The sequence below is a fragment of the Anastrepha obliqua genome, chromosome 5 (genome assembly GCF_027943255.1).
Source record: "Anastrepha obliqua isolate idAnaObli1 chromosome 5, idAnaObli1_1.0, whole genome shotgun sequence".
NCBI lineage: Eukaryota > Metazoa > Arthropoda > Insecta > Diptera > Tephritidae > Anastrepha > Anastrepha obliqua.
The window spans coordinates 127,102,713-127,126,483 of record NC_072896.1 but is presented as its reverse complement, the minus strand read 5'-3'; the positions used below and the strand labels follow the sequence as shown (position 1 = coordinate 127,126,483).

Genomic DNA, 23,771 nt, shown 5'->3' with positions numbered 1-23,771 from the left:
ATGAGTCCCGAAAGGTCCCCCGTGCCGCCCAAAAAATAGTGGACAAATAAATAAACATATCCCACTTGAATATCAATTTAGAGGCATCGGATTTCAAATTGATTAAAAAAAAACGAAAATTCAAATTAATTGGGAAATCTTTATTCTTTTTGAGTAGAACCTTTCATGACATTTATATTTTAAAGATAATCCCTTTCAAATGTCGGCGGCAACTGCGTCGTAATTCGGCCATCCGTAAACACCAATTTTGAATGACTCGCTGGAGGACTTCGTTCGGTACCTCGTGAATAACTTTAGTAGTGTTGGCTTCCAATTCCTCAATTGAAGCTGGCTTATCCACAAAGCATTTGGACTTTATATATCCCTACAAATAAATAGCGTTCGCCCTTGACTGCTACATTGGCGTCAACCTCGTCTTTGAAGAAATATGCGTTCAACATCTTCGAGCCGTCTGTGTACCAGTTCTCCTGGAGTTTCCTCTTAAGAGCTCCGGATTGTCTTGTTCAATTCTGGGACGTTTGCACACCCTCAGTGACTTGGCCGTTTTGAATCTTCAGTGGTCATTTCTCTCATTTCTTTCTTCTGGTGAAAGGCTATGCGTTATGGCCATTTTGTAAGGATTGAGACCAACCAATGTGTTCCATCTTTTCATCAGATTCAAACTCTTTGCGCAATATCACAAAGAGTGTTTTCGAATTTCCGTCGTGCTTTCATGACTTCCTCATTCGAATATCCTTGAGAGCGGATTGGAAACCTTTTAAATTTTTCGAGGTTTTCAAGAAGCGGTTTGCCAAGTGTTAACACTCTCGCCTTCCATAGGGCAGACATTCACAGAGCAAGTGGAATATAGTTTCATTTTTCTCCGGTTGATTACAACTGTGGCAGCACATATATGGCAAAGGATACCCATTTGGACTGCCTGCTCTCCTATGGGCCGGAATCCAGTTATCACTGCCTTGAGTCTGCAGGCATCCCTTCGTTTCATATTTTTCAATATTGGCGTTTGTCCATGGTTGTAGGTGGGCCATAACGTTCTGCTGATTTTTACAATAGGCGATTCGTAGATATTTTGAGGAGAAAGGTAGACTATTCCAAATTTTCTGCCTGCATTAAGTGAAGTAAGGGCGGTGAAGATGTGGTACACTGTCCTAGAATTTGATAACATAGAATATGGAAACCACTCATGAAATATGGATCCATAGCGCGCGACTTGTTCATAGAAAAATTTCAATTTGTTATGACCTACAAGCTTTATTAATTCCATTTCAACAATCAGCCTTCTCTTACCCTCGCACAATTAAATATAGAATCTTTAAACAGTACATCACATCAGAGAATGTTAATGGAATGAGAAGGAGCAAGTGTTAAATAATTTTTTTTCGAGTACTAATTTGTAGAATTCAGGTTCAAGTCCTAAAGTCGTAATTTTTTATCCTTGCACAATTTTTTTTTTTTCAAACCAGCAAAGTTTGGTAAAATTTTTGACCATTCCATTAACATTCTCTGGTAAAACATTTACGTTCTGCCTTACACATCTCGTTTTTATCATCGGAAACAACCTTATGAGAGCGCCATCTGACGTAGAATAGCTATACGAAAATGTTATACTTTTATATTCCATTCACAACCTAATTTTATTGTGAATGACATATTCCAGATATGTGACACAAGGACAGTTCTTTGACGACAGTTAAAACATTTGCTGCAGTTTACGAATCGTCAATAATCTTGATAAATTACGTGGCGTTTTATCTTTTCTGTTTGTTTAGTTCCTGAAGTAATGTTTTTTGAAATCAATTGCTTTTGAAAGAATCTAAGCTCCATGTCTCTGATTGAGCTTGCACAGGTGGTCATTATCACCGGCTTATCGGTGTTGTCTGGCCTCTTTGCGGTGGTGAGTAATCTAATGCTTACTATTTTCTTTTACAAGAAACACATTTCAAAATTATATCAGCTTTTTGTTATACAAAAAGCGATTACAAAACCTTTTCCAGTTATCAAAAGAAGTAAGGAGGAAACGCACTTTCTCGATCCAGTAGCGATACAAAATGTGGATTTTCCGTCGATAGCAGATGCGCCGGTTTTGGATCTCAGTGTGATTATACCAGCTTACAATGAGGAGCAACGGTGTGAGTAAAATTTTTGTGTAGTTAAATTTTTGTTTCAATAAATAAAATCTTTTAACTTCATGTCACCAGTGCCAAAAATGCTCGATGAATGCTTGAGTTACCTGGTGGAAAAGTCAAAAAATGAAAGGTTTACTTACGAAATTATAGTCGTTAGTGATGGCAGCAATGATGGAACAGTCTCACTTGCATTGAAGTATTCCAAACGATGCACTGTAGAGAAATTTCGTGTGCTAGAGCTTATTGAAAATCGTGGAAAAGGCGGTGCTGTTCGTCTGGTATTTGGTTATTTATTGGTTGTGCATATTTTTAAAATTAGTAAGTTTATTTTGTCTTACCTTTATAGGGAATGCTAAGTGCGAGAGGGCGCTACCTTCTTTTTGCTGATGCAGATGGGGCGACAAAGTTTTCAGATTATGACAAATTAGAGCAAAGTATAAAGAGTATATCAAAAGATTGGCAATCAGATGCCATTGTAGTTGGATCTCGCGCCCATATGGAGCAGGAAGCCATTGCAACTCGCAGTTTATTTCGGTTAGTATTAAGTATTCGATATATGAACTTTATAATTATTGGTAATATTAAATTTTCCACCTGTAGAACATTCCTCATGCACGGCTTTCACTTACTTGTTTGGCTCTTCGCAGTCCGTAGCATACGAGACACACAATGCGGCTTCAAATTGCTAACCCGTTCGGCAGCCCATACTCTTTTTAAAAATTTACATGTAGAACGATGGGCTTTCGATGTTGAACTTCTTTATATGGCAGAGCGTTTGAAAATTCCAATTGCCGAAGTAGCTGTGAATTGGAAAGAAATAGAAGGTTCCAAATTGACGCCGATTTGGTCATGGATACAGATGGGCATTGACTTATTTTTAATATGGTTCAGATATGCGATCGGGGCCTGGCAATTATATGACCAAAATAAGGAGCATAACTCCTAATCTCGAAGCATTTTATTTTAATAAGAGGCCGCGCAATGGAATGTTTTCCTCCTATTTAAAAATTTAAGCTACAAAGTTTTAGTATTTTGAAAATAAAAATAGATGACAAATCTAATTTAAATTTTCTAACCATTATTATTTTATTCTAAAACTAAAGGCCTTAATGACTTTCGTCGACATCATTTAAGTTGTTGGGGTTGTATCAGTTCACTAGGCCGTTCCAGTGCCGTGATATCACCGATCGTCATCGCTTAACTCATCTAACGGAAGGCCCCGGAAATGTGCCTTTTTGACAGGTTGGGTCCAGAATCAGACGAGTGTTAGGTGAATGGTTTAGAACTGCATTTGAATAGGTGGTTAGTATCGTATGGTGTACCTCCACATGCCGGAGGTAGGAGTTAAACTTGCTATAATATCCAAACCCTAATTGAGCCAAAGTTACGCGTGTTTCACAAGGCAGCTAAAGATCTTTTTCGAATATCACCAACACAGTCTCAGTTTTTTTGTAAAACACTTCAATCGACGTCATCGCATCTGGATACTGTAGCAGGTTAAACTCCTACCTATCCAGAATCGACCCCGACATACTAAACATATGTCCAGCATGTGAAGGCACCCCCCACGACACTAACCACCTTTTCACATGCCCCATCAAATCCAATCATCTAACACCTCTCTCCCTCTGGACCCAACCCGTCGAAACAGCCAGTTTCCTGGGCCTGCCGTTAGATGAGCTAGACGAAGACGACCGGTGATTACACTACACTGACAGGGCAAAGATACTGCTACAACAACAACAACAACGTCATCCCATCAGCTGATTCTGTCAAATTCGCTCAGAGTCGAAAAACGGCCTGTTAAAGAGCTCACCTTTGAACAATTTTCACCATGGAGCACCGCTCAAAATTCCAGGCTTTCATCCCATAGGGAATTCTCTATACCATTAACGTTCTCTGATGTGTGAGTGTGTATAATTCATTGTGTTTGGCGATTTCCATGGTTTTCCATAGCTTACTTCTCCTCTTTTTTTTTATTTATTCATAGCACTGACCTCACGGTGAATTGGGAAGGCGCAATCTTGCATTGTATCGTTCTTGATAGTGGGGTAATGGAGTGGAAGCACTCAAGTAGAATCTATACAAATTGCGTCAACAGCTGAATGGTGACTGATTGTCAAAGTGAGAGTATTTATATTTTCTTTCCTTTTTCTTCCTTCGATGCGAAACTCGATTAATTAAAACAAAATGCTTAAAAAATCACATGAAAAAATTGTATTATTTAAAATTAATAGGAGCCCGAGCGATTAAATTTCATAGCATTTTGTATTTAAGTCATGGCAGTGGCCTTCGTTTTCTTTATGTAAGAGTGGTTTTCTTTTTTCCATGATGACTTTTTGTAAGAATTTAAGCCATATATGTATGTATGAATAATTAATAACTAAATATACTCAAAACTTTAAAGTTGTGCGTGAGTTTAATGGACTTTTACCTAATTGACTCCTATGAAGAAACAAAAACGATTGCCTTTAATTTAATTTCGATTGTTAATTCGTTCCTACTGAATGTCTTCAGTTAGACCCACGTTGCATAGAATACAGAAGGTGGCACCTCCAAAAACCGCTACTTTATTTTTCATGATTTTGAAAAGCGAATGACGTCAGCGCTGCAGATATACAAACAAAAGGAAAAGAAGCTACTTGTTGACTTGTAATTTAAGTTAAACAAACTAATAAAAATTAAATGCCGTGTGGTAAATTGTAAAAGCTCAAATTAAAACTTCCAAATGCAGAGAAGCCCATAACAATTTGTATTGACGTTATTTATTTCATCTCAGTTAATTAAGAAGATCTGGCAACCTAGCCCCGCTTAACCGGTGAATGCTGAAAAAAATAAGAAATGAAAGTAGACAAAGAGAAACGATCACTTTGGCGCAGTTTGCAGTTGTAAAGAAGAAGAGTGGACAAAGTAGGCTTAGAATTTCATTGCGTTATGGTTTCCGCGAATTCCTGTGAAAATAAAGACGAAAAATAAATAATTAAAAATAATACCCAGGTGAATGAAAAAACAAAACTTAATTAAATAAAGACGCTTAATTAAGTAGCAGAATTTTAAAATATTCGACATGCGAACTTGATGTTTTTGTGAAGTGTTATAGGTGTAGCGACATGAAGGCACAAACTATTTGTATTTGCCGAAAAATATGTATGTAGATCGGAATGTAATGTCCGGGGAAAGGGCGGATGTGAATGAGTGTGAAATTCCTAGAATTTGAGACTTCGCAAGTTGGAGAATATTTCTTTCAAACATTTTCCTATATAAAATAAGGCTCTATTATTTTACTACGAAAGAGTGAGAGAAAAGGTTAAAACGATAAGAGTTAAACTTAAGCAGCAGTCCGATAAGACATATTTGTTGATATCAACAAATGCCTGTTAGTGCCCTAAATTAAATGGGCACTGGATTTTAGAAGGGAATTTTGAAAGAATACGGAGAAATATTTAAAGAATAATTATACACATTTGAAAATAACATTTACGTACCGATGGCATAGAAATGTGTAATTGAAATGAAAGTATCAAATTTATGTCCTAATTCAAGTATAGAATTCAATATAACCCCGTATTTTCTTTTCAAATCTACACAAGTTAACACAAAAAATAATTTGAGTAAAGTATCGATTGCCACCAAAGTATCGGAGAGAAGTACTCGGTACTTACTCGCATCGGTGCCGCTGCACATCTCGAAAATACGTCACAATCCGTTTTTGGCTTCCCCAATTACAAGGTTTCGGACTGTCACACCAGCAGCACTCTCCTACCACAACAAGAAAAATAACCCACGACTGCGTCAGCCTTGACATGCATATTTTGGACTGCTTTAGAATAAGCAACAGGTTCCCTGAAGTGAATATGTATCTAGGAACCAAAGCTGTAGCTATAGTAATGGAATTGCTATGGAACTCTACTTGGCCGAATCCTTTTTTATAGCTCCGATGTAAAAGTATTGCCAATCAGCACTTGAAAGAAAAGTAAAAAGTAAATATTTTAACCGCGCACTCAATTCCCATTTGAACGACTCGATTACAAAAAGTACTCAGTATTTTAATTAAGTATACTTACTCGTATCTGAGGAACCCTAATCTTGACAGATTTAACCCGAATTTATCTTCCAATTTATGGAGCCCGATTACATTTGTTTTACCAACCACCAATGGATTAGGCGGCCGCCGTAGCCGAATGGGTTGGTGCGTGACAACCATTCAGAATTGAAAGAGAATGTAGATTCGAGTCTTGGTGAAACACCAAAATGAAGAAAAGGTTTTTTCTAATAGCGGTCGCCTCCCGGCAGGCAATGGCAAACTTCCGAATGCATTTCTACCTTGAAAAAGCTCCTCATAAAAAAGTATCTGCTGTTCGTAGTCAGCTTAAAACTGTAAGTGCCTCCATTTGTGGAACAACATGAAGACGCACACCACAAATAGGAGGAGAAGCTCGGCCAAACACCCGAAATTGGTGTAAGTGCCAATTATATATATATAATATATAGTTAATGGGTTCTATGTAAAGCTTAGTTCATGCTGTATGTCCGTAACCTGTTTTGCTACAATGGCATATATTTAAAAACGATCAGTTACGTACCTCTCAAGACTCTCGCTTATTGTGTATCCATCTCCATCTATGTATGTAAGACATTTCCTGACTGTTGAACTCCAAACCAGGGGTAGTATTTGGCTCGGAAACCCTTTCTGTGGAAGGAGAATCATTGAATTAAGTCAAAAGTGGAATTTTCCAAACGATAACAACTTTTAAAAACGCGATTGCTCATAAGGACGGAATCAGAGTGTGACGATTTCAATTAAGGCAGCTGCACACAAGTTCTTTTAATGTTTATTCTAAAAATACGAAGTTTCTATATGAAACTCGTGGTGTTATTTACTTTTACTTGCTAAAACAGGATAAGCGAGCTGGCAACAGCTGCCAATAAAAGATAAGAAAAAGCTGATTACAACATGATATAATCCTGTTGTTGTTGTAGCAGTATCTTCGCCCTGTCAGTGTAGTGTAATTACCGGTCGTCTTCGTCTAGCTCAAGTAACGGTAGGCCCAGGAAGCTGTTTCGACGGGTTGGGTCCAGAGGGAGAGAGGTGTTAGATGAGTGGGTTTGATGGGGCATGTGAAGAGGTGGTTAGTGTCGTGCGGGGTGCCTTCACATGCTGGACATATGTTTAGTATGTCGGGGTCGATTCTGGATAGGTAGGAGTTTAACCTGCTACAGTATCCAGAACGTAATTGTGCCAAGATTACGCGGGACTCTCAGGGAAGCTGGAGCTCTTCGTCTGCGATAGGTGGTGGTTGGACTCCGATAACGGCATTCGGGGGTCGGGAGCTTAAGAAGGTGGTAAGGGTCTCCCGATGAATGTCGTTAATGGCCTGTCTGTACACTGTCTGATCCTGGAGTTGTCTGTCCGTTTTGTCCTGGATCTCGTCCACGTAGTTGAGGAAGTGTCTCCTGATGTGCCTGGGAGGTGGCTCAGGCTCGAGCAGGTGTCTGCATGGGTGAGGCCTACGGGATATCAGGAGACATCCTGTCGCGGTCCTGATGGCAGTATTCTGGCAGGTCTGAAGCTTCGTCCACTGCGTATCACTGGTTCCAGGCGACCAGACAGGTGTGGCATAGTTAAGAACCGGTCTGCCTATTGCTTTGAAAGTCGACAGAAACATTTCTTTGTCTTTGCCCCAAGTGCTGCCGGCGAGCGACTTGAGGACCTTGTTACGATTCTGTACTCTCGTTGCAATAGCGGTTGTGTGCGCTGAGAAGGAGAGCAAGCTGTCAAAGGTGACTCCCAAAATTCTGGGGTTATTAACCGTCGGTATTGGGGTATCATCGACGTGCACGTGAAGTGGCAGCTTGACCTCCTTTGTCCAGGTGGTAAAAAGGGTCGCCGTGGATTTAGTGGGAGAAAGTTTTAAGTTTCTCGCAGTGAAGAAGCGAGAAAGGCGGGCGAGGTAGTTGTTGTTGTTGTTGTTGTAGCAGTATCTTCGCCCTGTCAGTGTAGTGTAAATTACCGGTCGTCTTCGTCTAGCTCATCTAACGGTAGGCCCAGGAAACTGGCAGTTTCGACGGGTTGGGTCCAGAGGGAGAGAGGTGTTAGATGAGTGGGTTTGATGGGGCATGTGAAGAGGTGGTTAGTGTCGTGCGGGGTACCTTCACATGCAGGACATATGTTTAGTATGTCGGGGTCGATTCTGGATAGGTAGGAGTTTAACCTGCTACAATATCCAGAACGTAGTTGTGCCAAGATTACGCGGGACTCTCGAGGAAGCTGGAGCTCTTCGTCTGCGATAGGTGGTGGTTGGACTCCGATAACGGCATTCGGGGGTCGGAAGCTTAGGAAGGTGGTAAGTGTCTCCCGATGAATGTCGTTAATAGCCTGTCTGTATACTGTCTGATCCTGGAGAGGTCTGTCCGTTTTGTCCTGGATCTCGTCCACGTAATTGAGGAAGTGTCTCCTGATGTGCCTGGGAGGTGGCTCAGGCTCGAGCAGGTGTCTGCATGGGTGAGGCCTACGGTGACACCCAAGCAGAAACTGCTTGCCGAGCATTTTGTTATGCTCCTTAACCGGGAGCATGTGCGCCTCGTCATGTAGGTGGTGAATAGGGGACATCAGGAGACATCCTGTCGCGATCCTGATGGCAGTATTCTGGCAGGTCTGAAGCTTCGTCCACTGCGTATCACTGGTTCCAGGCGACCAGACAGGCGCGGCATAGTTCAGAACCGGTCGGCCTATTGCTTTGAAAGTCGACAGCAACATTTCTTTGTCTTTGCCCCAAATGCTGCCGGCAAGCGACTTAAGGACCTTGTTGCGATTCTGTACTTTCGTTGCAATAGCGGTTGTGTGCGCCGAGAAGGAGAGCAAGCTGTCAAAGGTGACTCCCAGAATTCTGGGGTTGTTTATCGTCGGAATTGGGGTATCATCGACGTGAACCTGAAGTGGCAGCTTGACCTCCTTTGTCCAGGTGGTAAATAGGGTCGCCGTGGATTTAGTGGGAGAAAGTTTTAAGTTTCTCGCAGTGAAGAAGCGAGAAAGGCTGGCGAGGTAGTCGTTTACTTTTGAGCATAGGCCATCAATGTCATTGCCCGACGCCATTATCGTGCAGTCGTCGGCATATGAGACCAGTGAGACTCCCTCTGGTGGCTGGGGGAGTTTCGAAATATAGAAATTAAAAAGCAAGGGTGAAAGGACACCACCCTGCGGTACTCCTTGCTTTATTTTTCTTTGTTTTGAGGTTTGGTCTCGAAATACTACCGACGAGTGACGACCACTCAGGTAGTTCGCGGTCCACCTCTTCAGCCCTGGCGGGAGTGTCGACTGTAAAATGTCATCTAGTAGCGTGGCGTGGCTGACTGTGTCGAAAGCCTTTTGTAGGTCCAACGCTACTAGGACAGTCCTCTCGCAGGGGCGGTTTTGGTTGAGGCCGCGGTTTACCTGGGTGTTTATGACGGTGAGTGCCGTGGTGGTACTGTGCACTCTACGGAAACCATGCTGGTGTGGGGCTGGAGTCAGGTGTTGAGTGAGGAGTGGGAGTAGAAGGGCCTCAAGTGTCTTCACTACTGGGGAAAGGAGAGTTATCGGACGATAAGACTCCCCTTGGTTGGCGGGTTTCCCAGGCTTCAGCAGTGGGACCACTCTCCCTAATTTCCACTTATCAGGAATGATGAGAGTGGCCATAGACAGGTTGAAGACCTTTGTGAGATATTCTACTCCCAATGGACCCAGCTTTTTCAGCATCAGCATGTTTAGTCCGTCGGGGCCAATGGCTTTTGATGGTTTCATGTGTTTGATGGCCCCCTGAACCTCGTCGCTGGTGAAAGTAAGCGGTGCACTGTTGTAGGGCAGTTTGTGCAGCCGTCTGGTGGCACAACGCTTGGATCTGTCGACCGGAGGATGCAATATAAATTGCCGGCTAAAGTAGCTCGCGCATCTCTTCGGGTCCGACGAAGTACGACCGTTGAAGGTGATGTCCACCTTGTCGTTGTGCTTCGTCGGGTTCGACAGGGACCTTACGGTGGACCAGAGCTTGCTCACACCAGAGGTGAAGTTGCAGGACTTCAGATGCTCTACCCATTTGGTCCGCTTATGTTGAGTGACCAGTTGCCGGATCTCCAAATTGAGATCCTTTATACGAGGATCCCCGGGATCGGCCTGGCGTAGACGGTCACGCTCGTTTGCCATAACGGCTGCTTCGGCTGGGAAATTGGGACGTAATTCCCGGATCCGTCCAGCAGGTATGAAGCGAGCCGCGGCGGCTGTAATCGCCTTGCGGAATGCGCGTTCGCCTGCGCGCACATCGGTGGGAGTGGGTAGGGCTGCGAAGATGTTCTCGGTAAATTCCGCGAATCTGGTCCAATCAGCTTTGTTAAAGTTGATATATGACCGGTGATCCGCGGAAACAAAATCGGCGGGTCTCTCGATCGAGATGATAATGGGCAAGTGGTCTGATGCAAGCGATAGCATAGGTCGCCAGGTTATGCTATTTATCAGACCAGCGCTAGCAATTGTTATGTCAGGCGAGCTGCTACAATTGCCCACTACCCTAGTGGGGGCGTCGTCGTTTACAGTGCTGAACGTCGAATCGTCTATCTGCTCTGCCAATAGCTGTCCCCTACGATCATTTGGCAGGCTTGAATGCCAAAGATCGTGATGCGCGTTAAAGTCACCTACTACCAATCGGTTTTCTCCCCTGATGAGCGCACCAATATCGGGGAGATATCCTGCCGGGCAGCAGGTGACAGGGGGTATATAAATATTATAAATTTCGAGCTCGGCATCGCCTGACCGGACAGCTATACCTTGACGTTCTAAGGTGCTGTCCCTGCGGTCGATGCCTTCATCAATAAGACGATACTGCACTGAATGGTGTACTATGAACGCTAGGCCACCACCGTTGTCTCGCTCGCGGTCCTTTCGGTGCACGTTATAGCCGTCCCTGGTAATCAGGGGGGAGCTAGCGTGCAGTTTTGTCTCTTGGACCGCAGCTATCTTAATTCCGAACCGATTCATGAAGTCGACTATTTCGTCAATCTTGCTCGTTAGTCCGTTGCAGTTCAGTTGCAAAAGCTTGAAGCTTCGCGGGAGGGGGGTGAGGGGGGTGAGGGATGCGTGATGTTGTCTGCGTTGGACCTGCTGTGCGTTCCGCAAAATGGGGAGTGGCCTGATGTTGTCGGGAGGCCGCGCCACAGGGGGCGGTTGCGGGTGCAGAGCTCTGCAGCAGGGGGCAACGTAGTCGCGCGTCCACTCACGGGTGGTGTGCAGGCCGGAGCACCTCCGAAAGTGACACCAGCCACTGCAAGAACTGCATTGGACAGTTGTCAAGTTCCGAGGTACTACGGTCTGGCACACGGAGCAGACTGTGCGGGGGACCAAGAGCTGCTGGTTTGTCCCCGCACTGCGGTAGGAGCAGGAGGGTTGTGGGTTGGAAAGGGAGTCGTGTTGCTCTTGGGGGCTCCTGGCCGTTGAGGTGTTGTTAGTGGCGGCAGTATGGTGTGCCGGCACTGAGGGCAGTGTCGCCGTAGAGGCGGTGACCGCCTGTGGGCGGGAGCAACACGTGGCCACATACCTTGTGGACCACTCCCTGTGGGTCTTAAGGCCTGAACAGGTCTTAAGATGGCACCACCCGTTGCACTGGTTACACCTAACCGAGGTGGAGTTCGGGTGGAGCCGTTTGTGGCAAATGCAGCAGTAAAATACTTCAGGTCCGGGGTTGGGTTCGACGCCAGCCCGGAAGAGAAGTATTTGGAGCAAACTGGCTGCAATGAGTTGCTCCTGTGACGAAAGGTTTAGGGTAAAATACGGTGCACTAGACAGGGCTAGTGTACTGGGGCGGCAGCCCTTGGTCGGGAGTAAAAACCCGAGTCATTCCGGTAACGTAGAACCGGCTGCCATGGGAATGGGGCGAGGTAGTCGTTTACTTTGGTGTGCAGTCTATATACTATTATCGTGCAGTCGTCGGCATATGAGACCAGTGAGACTCCCTCTGGTGGCTGGGGGAGTTTCGAAATATAGAAATTACAAAGCAAGGGTGAAAGGACACCACCCTGCGGTACTCCTTGCTTTATTTTTCTCTGTTTTGAGGTTTGGTCTCGAAATATTACCGACGAGTGACGACCACTCAGGTAGTTCGCGGTCCACCTCTTCAGCCCTAGCGGGAGTGTCGACTGTAAAATGTCATCTAGTAGCGTGGCGTGGCTGACTGTATCAAAAGCCTTTTGTAGGTCCAACGCTACTAGGACAGTCCTCTCGCAGGGGCGGTTTTGGTTTAGTCCGCGGTTTACCTGGGTGTTTATGACGGTGAGTGCCGTGGTGGTGCTGTGCACTCTACGGAAACCATGCTGGTGTGGGGCTGGAGTCAGGTGTTCAGTGAGGAGTGGGAGTAGAAGGGCTTCAAGCGTCTTCACTACTGGGGAAAGGAGAGTTATCGGACGATAAGACTCCCCTTGGTTGGCGGGTTTCCCAGGCTTCAGTAGTGGGACTACTCTCCCTAATTTCCACTTATCAGGAATGATGAGAGTAGCCATAGACAGGTTGAAGACCTTAGTGAGGAATTCTACTCCCAATGGACCCAGCTTTTTCAACATCAGCATGTTTAGTCCGTCGGGGCCAATGGCTTTTGATGGATTCATGTGTTTGATGGCCCCCTGAACCTCGTCGCTGGTGAAAGCAAGCGGTGCACTGTTGTATGGCAGTTTGTGCAACGGTCTGGTGGCACAACGTTTAGATCTGTCGACCGGAGGATGCAGTATAAATTGTCCGGAGGATGCAGTATAAATTGTCAAGGTGATATCCACCTTGTCGTTGTGCTTCGTCGGGTTCGACAGGGACCTTACGGTGGACCAGAGCTTGCTCACACCAGAGGTGAAGTTACAGGACTTCAGATGCTCTACCCATTTGGTCCGCTTATATTGGGTGACCAGTTGCCGGATCTCCGAATTGAGATCCTTTATACGAGGATCCCCGGGATCGGCCTGGCGTAGGCGGTCACGCTCGTTTGCCATAACGGCTGCTTCGGTTGGGAAGTTGGGACGTAATTCCCGGATCCGTCCAGCAGGTATGAAGCGAGCCGCGGCGGCTGTAATCGCCTTGCGGAATGCGCGTTCGCCTGCGCGCACATCGGTGGGAGTGGGTAGGGCTGCGAAGATGTCCTCAGTAAATTCCGCGAATCTGGTCCAATCAGCTTTGTTAAAGTTAATGTATGACCGGTGATCCGCGGAAACAAAGTCGGCAGGTCTCTCGATCGAGATGATAATGGGCAAGTGGTCTGATGCAAGCGATAGCATAGGTCGCCAAGTTATGCTATTTATCAGGCCAGAGCTAGCAATTGTTATATCAGGCGAGCTGCTACAATTGCCCACTACCCTAGTGGGGGCGTCGTCGTTTACAGTGCAGAACGTCGAATCGTCTATCTGCTCTGCCAATAGCTGCCCCCTACGATCATTTGGCAGGCTTGAATGCCAAAGATCATGATGCGCGTTAAAGTCACCTACTACCAATCGGTTTTCTCCCCTGATGAGTGCACCAATATCAGGGAGATATCCTGCCGGGCAGCAGGTGACAGGGTGTATGTAAATATTATATATATATTTCGAGCTCGGCATCGCCTGACCGGACAGCTATACCTTGACGTTCTAAGGTGCTGTCCCTGCGGTCGATGCCTTCATCAATAAGACGATACTGCACTGAATGGTGTACTATGAACGCTAGGCCACCACCGTTGTCTCGCTCGGGGCCTTTCGGTGCACATTGTAGCCGTCCCTGGTAACCAGGGGGGAGCTAGCGTGCAGTTTTGTCTCCTGGACCGCAGCTATCTTAATTCCGAACCAACTCATGAAGTCGACTATCTCGTCAATCTTGCTCGTGAGTCCGTTGCAGTTCAGTTGCCGAAGCTTGAAGCTTCGCGGGAGTGTCGTCGTAATTCGGGGGGTGAGGGATGCGTGATGTTGTCTGCGTTGGTTCTGCTGTGCGTTCCGCAAAATGGGTAGTGGCCTGATGTTGTCTGATGGCCGCGCCACGGGGGGCGGTTGCGGGTGCAGAGCTCTGCAGCAGGGGGCAACGTAGTCGCTCGTCCACTCACGGGTGGTGTGCAGGCCGGAGCACCTCCGAAAATGACACCAGCCACTGCAAGAATTGCATTGAACAGTTGTCAAGTTCCGAGAAACTACGGTCTGACACACGGAGCAGACTGTGCGGGGGACCAAGAGCTGCTGGTTTGTCCCCGCACTTGGGTAGGAGCAGAAGGGTTGTGGGTTGGAGAGGGAGTTGTGTTGCTCTTGGGGGCTCCTGACCGTTGAGGTGTTGTTAGTGGCGGCAGTGTGATGTGCCGTTTGTGGCAAATGCAGCAGTAGAAAACTTCAGGTCCGGGGTTGGGTTCGACGCCAGCCCGGAAGAGAAGTATTTGGAGCAAACTGACTGCAATGAGTTGCCCCTGTGACGAAAGATTTGGGGTAAAATACGGTACACTAGACAGGGCTAGTAACTGGGGCGGCAGCCCTTGGTCGGGAATAAAAACCCGAGTCATTCCGGTAACGTAGAACCGGCTGCCATGGGAATGACATGATGTGATCTTCTTCCTTTATACTTGATTACGTCATACTATTTACGATAGAATGAACAGCGGCTTCAAATAATTTTGCTTTAATTTATTTTGCAGATCGTTGTACCACTAAAAAATGTAACCGATGAAAACCAGACTAAAAACAAATAATAGTGCTTCACTCAAGATAAAATAAAATTCCCTATTTTTGACTTCTGAAATCTAACGGTTGTAGCAGACATGAATCGATCTACCCATGGCAGCATTCGGTCCTCGGTTTCAACGGTATGCAGTAGCAAATCATTCCAAAGCAGAATGGATAAAGTTTCGGAAAGACTATATGACATTGTGAAAAGCGGATCGATGGTGAAACGAGCACAGAATAAGAAACGCTTTACCCCCGTCAACTACAAACAACGCTGGTTCGAGCTCACCAAGAAGTCATTATCATATTTCGATATGGAAAACGTTGAAGTAAGTTAAATCTCATTTGATTTTGCAGGTTCGATAGTTGGCACAGCGGTGTTCTTTGAATGATATATTCGAAAACAAAACAAAAAAAAATATATTTATTTGTGAAGGCTTTGAAATAAATGCAATGGAGGTTGTGATGTTCATGTGTATAAATATATACAGGGGCTCAACCGTTTAAATATTATACGACTATTCAAACTTTTTTCGCCACGCAGAAATTCACACAAAATATGACTAGAATACGTGAAGCCATTATTTATTTAATAAATACGGTTGCGAATACGAAAATAGCAGTACCAAAAAAATAGATTTAGATAAAAAAAAAAATATAATCTATGATTAGATAGAAAGTTTTTATTATTAGTATGAAATATTCTATTCTTTAACTGAACTGAATTTAAATCAATTTTGTTTAAAGGGTCTGCGCCATAACATGAGAAACATTCCATTGCCATTATTTTTAAGTCCCCATGTTTCATGGTTTCTAGAGTGTATTTTGATTTTCGGTGCCATGTGAACATCTAACATATATTCGTGAGCCATAAAAAACTATTTGTCTGAAACATTTAATTTTACCTCTTTTTTAATTTGTATGGCTGACTTCATGGGATTCTCTTTGGTGCAGCTTACAATTCTGCCATCGTCTTGCAGGGAAGTTTTTCGTTTTCCTCCTTTTTTTCTTATTTGATTGCATTTCAGCCCGATTGATTTGTCTCGAATCCGATCCCTACCGAATGGTAGTCACACAAAAATACTGTCGGCTGCGGTTGCCATAGCCGACGTTTAAAAAACAGGAAAATTTTTGAAAATGAAATGAATGAGAGTCAAAATCGAAAAAATAGACTATCTTCCTTACCCTAATTCAAAACTTTAATTTAATATGCTTCTATTTTTATTTTCTGAGGAGTTGATTTATAGTAATAGAAGAATGCTAAATTATCGTAGATTTAATTCAGCCTTATAGTCATTCGGTTGCCCAAGTGGCACTGTTTTATCAGCCACTGCAATTGCCGGACGCTTGTTTGTTTGTCCTAAAAGTGATGCAACACGTTGGAAATTACCGGTCTGCTTGTACTCAGCCCTTATCTCCAGCTAAAGTATACACATTTACACAAATAACAATAAAAATTCGAATAAGGAAGCATTCCATTCTCCAATGAAGTCCTTTTAGGTAATGGTTGGAGGTTATGTTGTGTGTGTGTGTAAAGTTACACAGAAACATTCATGCATTTGCATAGGTATATGTTTTATGGCAATGCATAAGTACGTAACTGGTTAGCTTTAGCTGAAGTCGACAAAATTTCCGAAGTTTGAAATTTCGTATCAAGAGGAAGTAAAATGAGTTCTCTCCATTGAAGGACGAGCGAACTTTGTTTTTATTTTTTTATGCTATTATATAAAAAAATATTGATATTATGTTTGAAATTATTTTGCATATTTTCTTTTTATATTCTTTGAATATGTGGAGTACATTTTTATTTGTAGACTGTATTTCCAATCTGTGTATGTGTAGTTAAAAGTGCAACTTTTGTTTCTTTTGGCAACCATTGTCCGTGAATAAAAATTGTCATATACATCTGGCAATGGCATATCATTCTCTCTGCACGGTTGTCCTTTTTCATAAAGTTTTTCCAAGTAAATCAAAAATCTCTACACAAGGAAAACCATCCCCTTTTCGTGCTTACAATTGTAGGTGTTCAGCACTCAGCACGTCTGGCGAATTTGTCTATTCCACTTGGTACATATGCGCATATGTATGCATGTATGTGCATAGGAACATTCGTCCAAAAACAACCCGAATCTGGCAAAGTGAGCAGGAATAAACTTCGGCTTTCTGCTGACCGTTGAGGATATCGAGTTCACTCCCTGTAGTCGACGCGTATACATTACGGACAAGAGTCAACCGGACCATGGATTTATTCCATTTTAATTACAACATTAAAATAACTTAAAAGAAAAACTACTAAATTACAACATAATAAATTACTTTACGCAATTTCTCGCCGCTTTCTACGTTTTTTTGGCTGAGTCGTTTAAGCCTTTTTTCATTGAAGAGTAACTTCATTTGGTTGTTATTGCTATTTACTTTACAAAGAAGGTTCAATTATTAATAACCAGCATTAAAGTTAAAATGTTACTACTGCGTTAAAATAAACACAGAAAAGTTCAGACTATTGCGCAGATAAATTCTATTTCGTGTGTTTAAAATACACGTATGTATACACACATACAAACACGGTGGGGACAAACACGCCCAAATGCTTACAACAACGTGGTGGAAAAAGCACAAAATATGAATTAAAAAACTATCTGCTCAAGATTTGGCAATCTATATCCGGAAATATAACAAATTTCTAAGCTGTCAAAGCTGAAACGCAGATGCTGTGAAAGGAATGAACAATACATCTACTTGAAGCCCCACCCAAGGAAACTTTTGTATAAGGGAGCAAAAAGACGGGTTGGTTTAGTATACAACACCGGCTACTGTGCCTCTTTATGTAAGCAATAAAAACAAACGCCAGGAAATATTTTTTATATGCGTGGATTAAGTACAAAAAAAGATTTTTACAAGGCATTCGAAATCCTGAAAAATTTTCAGTCTAAACGCATTGTAACAAGTGAGTCAATATGCTCGTTTCTGATAATTAAAAAAATTAAATAATTTTGGAGCTACATATGTAATAATTTTCGGAAGGCAAGCCTAGCCATAGTCATTCAGCCGTAAAATCAAAAATAAAAGGGTGTTTTTACCTAGTGGACTTCATTGACATTTTGCTACTAGGATAGTGGCAAGTTGCAACGCCTGAGCATTTCCGCTTTGTTTACCCGTTTGCGAGCCACATCTCTCCCAGTTTAGCTATCAGGGTGTCTATTCGGTATCAAAGGCAAGCAAAGCGCAAACGAGAATATGCGTAATAAGTTAGAAGGGGGTTCAGTGAACTCAAAAATAAAAATATTTTGCAGGTCTATTACAACTATTAAGCCATTAGCTGTTTATTAGGTGCATACAAGTTTCATATTAATTATTATTATACATATGTACATATTATGTAGGTTTCTGCATATTTATGAACTGCACTACAAACCAAATGTTCTAAACATACATACCCACATACATACATACATATATGATATTAGTTGAGGTAGCCTAGATACATAAATGATTATGTTGTGCTGTGAAAAGGATGTGGTTCTAAAATGTGGGTAACAACGCATGAACATATTTAGTTTTGTTGGTGATTGGCATTGCAATTGAAGCCGATGAATATTAAGTCGTAATTTAATATTTCTTATTACATCTTGTTTTCTTCACAGCGACGTCGTGAACGTGGACGAGTTCCTGTTAAAGGTGTGCGCTTGGTTGAAACTGCTGTTGTTAGTGGTGAGGGTGGGGATCCATTTGCTCCAAGTGTGAGTACAAACCTATAAAAAATGTTTTTTTTTGCGTAATTTATTGTTGCTCTGACTTATATACATAAATATTGCAGGGATATCCGTTTCAAGTTGGATACTGTGAATCCTCCAATGATCAATCGCATTCTGGGCGTTCTGTGCCGCAATATATTCTATATTTATTGGCGAACAGTGAGAAGGAGCGTGATGATTGGATACGTGCCATAAGACAAGGTTAGTGGGGCGTTCACTTTAAGTAATTTATTGTACGATGCTTGAACTTTTCATTTTATCTGCTGTTTAGTTTGCGAAGAAACGAACACACCAAAGTCATATCGCTTCCATCCTGGCCTGTGGACCGGAAAACGGTGGTCCTGCTGTAAAGGCATCAGTCGAGCAACGTTCGGCTGTCAGGCCGCGACGCACTGGCTTGAAGCAAATAATAATCCAAGTGAGTATCATTTGTGTGTATTTTCTGAACGGAGTAACGAGGTTTTCTGGGAGAGACTTCGTTTGAACTGTTTGTTTTTGGAGTTAAAAAAGAGACACAGTTTACACTTTTTCTAATACGTCCAGCTCTGCTTGCAATCATTACAAGCATATAATTATAAATAATTTGAATTAATTTGAATTTCGGATCATTCCCATGGCTTTTAAACGTTTAGAAATGGTTGATTGATCAACTCCCAAAGTTTTTGCAACCTCTTCTTGCGTTTGAGCCGGATCTTGATCGAGCAATTCCTCCAATTCGGTATCCATGAACTTTGGCGGCGCGGCCAAAATCACCACTTTTAAAGCGTGCAAACCACTTCTGGCACGTTCGCTCAGCTAGAGCATGCTCACCATAAACTTCCACCAAGATACGATGACTTTCGGCTGCTTTTTTCTTCATATTAAAGAATTCCCCGCAAAAACACATTATTTGGCACGAAATTCGACATTTTCAAGTGTGGTAAAAATATTGTTGTTTACGCTTCAAATAAAAAACTTATACTGACGTTTGTGCCTTACGACAGTAGCTCTCCAATGAATGTTTGGAAATGTGGATCGATGGAATAATAATCAGGTACGCCATCTGTTGTAAAACCGCACGAACTTATCCATAGACCTATTAATTTTTTGTTTTTGCTATTCTGCTATTTGCTATTGCCCACAAAAATAGATTGGCTTTTCGATTACGTTCATTTTTAGCAAGATGATCATAACTCGAGAAAAAAAATCAAAATTGAATTGCGTTGGCATTTGTATATTTGAGTTATTAAAAAGTTTTCAGATGTCATGTACAGTTAACCCTCCGTTGGACACCTTCGGTTGGGCACACAGATCTGGCTTTTTTTTGCCCTGTTCGAGGATCCTTTTTAAAGGCTATACCCATAAATCGATAGAAAATTAAATTTTAGGAAGCTACCTTCAAAGCTCAAGTCGTTAGCTATAATAGAAATATGTTAAATTCACGTCCAAAGTCTGACGAGACCGAGGTGTCCAACGGAGGGTTAAATAAACTTGTAAGTAAGATTTAGTCAGTGGCTTAAAGCTCATTTCATAAAATTAGTCGGGGATTGCTGCTGAAGTAACAGTCCTTGGCCGGATATAAATCCGAGCCGTTCCGGTTTCGCAGAACCGACTGTCATGGGAACGTAAAATTAACCATTATTTGTTTTATATTCGTTACGGAATATCACTGCATCACATTTAGCGATTTCCAAACTCAGAATCCATGCAAAATATATACATACAGCATGTGTTATGTGTAATAATGTAATCGCTACCTCATAGCATAATCAATATAATCATAATATTTGTTCTAACAAATTATCCATTCGCACATTACGATTTCTTTTGATATACATACTCCCGTTTCCAAATGTTAACCCTTAACTGGTATCGTGGGGGCCGCGCAGCCCCCACGCGTTTTATTTTTTTGAATTATGATTATTATAAATTTTATTTTATTGAAGTATATGAATAAAAACTTATTAATTTCATAAAACAAGCTTGTTATTTGTCCTATCAAAATAATTCTTGAAAAAAATTGTAGACATTTGTATCCTAGAATCTAATTTTAATAGTTCACTAGTTTCGTTAGTCAAATTTACGATACCAGTTAAGGGTTAAGCACAGCAATCTTTTTTTTATAAAAATATAGTTCATACTACAAAAAATACTTCAAGACTTTCAACCTTTAAACCAGAATTTTCAGAATTAGAGCAAAGTTCAATTTTGAAGTTATAACAAAATGACATTGATTTCAGGTGTCACGCCCTTCTAAATACATAGTCGACATTTTTCTTATATGGAAGAAAAAACCCAGCGTAGTCAAAAAACGAAGAAAAAGAATTGTCAAATAAGTCATATAAAACACATTTTTATGTTGAAAAAACTTCAACACCGTAACCGAAATTTTTTTCCCAAAATCCACACAATTTTGGAAGGCTTCAAACCTGCACTCACAAACTAAAATGGCATGAGCTATGAAGCTTGAAATGTGGGAAATTTTGCGTTGATTTTTTGGACGGTTGTAAGCAAGGCGGCCGCCGCAGCTGAATGGGTTGGTGCGTGACTACCATTCAGAAGTACGTAGGTTCAAATTTCCGTGTATGAAAAATAAAAATTATAGAAAAAGGTTTTTCTCATAGCGTTCGACCCTCGGCAGGCAATGGCAAGCCACCAGTGTATTTCTGCCATGAAAAAGCTCCTCATAAAAAATATCTGCCGTTCGAAGTCGGCTTGAAACTGTCGGGCCTTCTATTTGTGGAACAACATCAAGACGCACGCCACAAATAGGAGGAGCAGCTCGGCCAAACACCCAAAAAGGGTGTAAGCGCCAAATAAATTATATTTAGAAATATAAGCAAAGAAAGTGAATAAGATTAGTATGTATTTTTTTTTATTTTATCACTATGATTTATTACTCATTAGGTAACTCAATTAGATTTACAATATTACGCAGGTGTTTTTGTTTTTTGTTTTTTTTGCTTACATAAAACATTTTATAGAAAATTTGGCATAAGTTTCCCATCATCTTTATTTATTCAAATCAGTTTTAGTAATAATACTTTTCCGTATGTGAAAACAAAAGAGAATATTTGCCTATGTGTATTTCATGAATATTAACAAGGAAATTTGAAAACAAAAAAATGTCTTAGGCTTGCAATGAATCATATCTCTTACCCTAATTAACTTCATACTGTATCTAAATTGAGTAGAAAATAAAATAGAGATATCGACCGATAATATCGTACCAATACATACACTAATGTATATGCATGCATATGTTTGTATACATATAGTACATATATGTATGAACATATGTCTGTATTTATTTGAGCATTTCTTCAAAAACAAAAAGAAGTTCTTACGGCAAGAAAGTCACTCAAACTACAAAAACCGGTTAAAAACTTAACCAAAAACATTCAAAAAATAGAAACTTCAAAACAAAAAAAAAATGGTGAAAACCGTAGTCAAGGCAAGAGTAGTGATAATTGAGTGAAATAACAAATATCGTGAAAAATTTTCCTCAAATCCAAAGCCTGAAGAGCAGCTTGGTGCTAGCGCTAGCGCAGCAGGCTGTAGGGCAAAAGCCAAACGGGTTTTGGTTGCTTATTTTGTTCTTTTTGTGTTTTTTTTTGGGATTTTTGTTTTTGTTGTTTTTATATTCATCGTCTTGTACAATATATGAATAGACGAATTGGGTACTGCCATTATTTGAACCATTAGCATGGGCACGTGCAATGAACTTGATAATTTTCAACCGTCGCTCATTTGTTGACTTTTTAGTGATTGTTATGCGCTCATTTATCAAATTTGTTTTGTTATTTCCTAGTTTAGTAGCTGTCAATAATAACGCTGGCTTGCTTTAACTGAAATAATAAGTACTTAGGCAGTCTGCAACTCTTCAGTTTTGGTTGAGTCAGATCGTAAGTGAAAAAATGCCTATGCATAGAACATTCACACTTACAAACTATTCCTTGATGAATACAATATTTTGCGATATAATGCAGGTAAATTTAGTATTATTAGAAAATCGTTTAAAAATATGTAAAGGGTAACGCAGTAATAAAAACTTTTTAGAACTTTTCATACCAAATGCAAGATTTATTGCATTTCGTTTGCCAAGCTTCATAAAAGCCCTTTCAGAGATTTTAGTATAGCATTCGAGTATGTTTAAGACTTTCGTTGACCAAAAGAGGTTTAACCCTCGTAACCCTCCCCAAGGATAAAATGAGAATGCTCACGGCATCATCATAGTCATCTACACATGATTAGGATACAGTCCACTGATTTTTGTCGTTTTTGCGACCAATCCCAGAAGACTCCAATGCACCTTCTCCTTGAATGGGACGCTATGACGCGTAGAAGGGTGAGACATCTCGGCCAACTGCAGCCGAAGGAGAGGCACATACCCAGTCCAACCCAGCTTTATCCGGAATTTAATAAGGGAACTGGGTTTGGATGAGGTACTGTGAGGAGTAGAGGGCACAAAAGACCAAGAAGTCGTAACTACATAGCACTGACATGGTTTAGTAAGCTACTACAACAACAAAAACAACGAAGAGGTCGAAGTGCAAGTGTTTAACTCATCTAAATTATTTCGTGCTGATAGTAATAAAATATAGCACAATAATTTGTTAGCTGTATTCGTTCCCACGACAGTCGGTTCTCCGTAACCGAACGACCCGGGCTTATATCCGGCCAAGGACTCACTTCAGCAGCATTCCCCGTATATGTATGGAGAGTGGATATGCTGCTACAACAACAGCAACTAACCTGATAGTAACAGTATATGGTACAATAATTTGTTAGCTGTATTTATTAAAAACTTTTTTCTTGTAAATTTTTGCAACGTTGCTTACTAAGTTTGGTTGAATTATTTCAGTATCTGATCGTTGGCGACATGTACAAGTAGCACTCCCCTCTTCTCACAATAATTATTAGTTACGTATAAAATCCTCCTCTTATGTGGTAGCAACGAATTTTGAGTTTACGGCTGCCGTAAAAACATAAATAAATGCGAAAACATAAGCAGTTTAAAAGCACAGAAAACAATTTGTTCACTAATTTCCTGGCGACTCACACTGTAACTAAGAAAATGTTTTCTACCAAACGAATGTTGCTGTAATTTCCTAAATTATATTTGGAAAAGTTTTTTTCGTGCGCAGAGCCCATGCATGATCCATGATGGATTAGCTCCGAAGTACGCTGGCATAAATTTATCCATGCATGCGTGTGTGCGTGTGTGAGTGCC

The 23,771-nt window shown here is 41.7% G+C and overlaps 2 protein-coding genes across 2 annotated transcripts in view; both read left to right on the top strand.

Annotated features, from left to right (window-relative positions):
• The first annotated feature begins 1,674 nt into the window (after positions 1–1,674).
• On the top strand, positions 1,675–3,193 carry LOC129249094 (dolichyl-phosphate beta-glucosyltransferase). Its single transcript, XM_054888724.1, has 5 exons — positions 1,675–1,894; positions 1,955–2,129; positions 2,199–2,404; positions 2,473–2,660; positions 2,727–3,193. The coding sequence occupies exons 1-5, from the start codon at positions 1,823–1,825 to the stop codon at positions 3,070–3,072; spliced, it is 987 nt and encodes a 328-aa protein (XP_054744699.1). The 5' UTR covers positions 1,675–1,822; the 3' UTR covers positions 3,073–3,193.
• Positions 3,194–5,019: 1,826 nt separating this feature from the next.
• Positions 5,020–23,771, top strand: part of LOC129246843 (tyrosine-protein kinase Btk29A) — a 45,537-nt gene continuing 26,785 nt past the window's right edge. Inside the window, exons 1-5 of the mRNA XM_054885502.1 lie at positions 5,020–5,123; positions 14,777–15,133; positions 18,449–18,544; positions 18,622–18,760; positions 18,831–18,977. Coding sequence (XP_054741477.1) covers positions 14,900–15,133; positions 18,449–18,544; positions 18,622–18,760; positions 18,831–18,977 — 616 coding nt within the window. The 5' untranslated portion in view covers positions 5,020–5,123; positions 14,777–14,899. The remainder of the gene's footprint in view (positions 5,124–14,776; positions 15,134–18,448; positions 18,545–18,621; positions 18,761–18,830; positions 18,978–23,771) is intronic.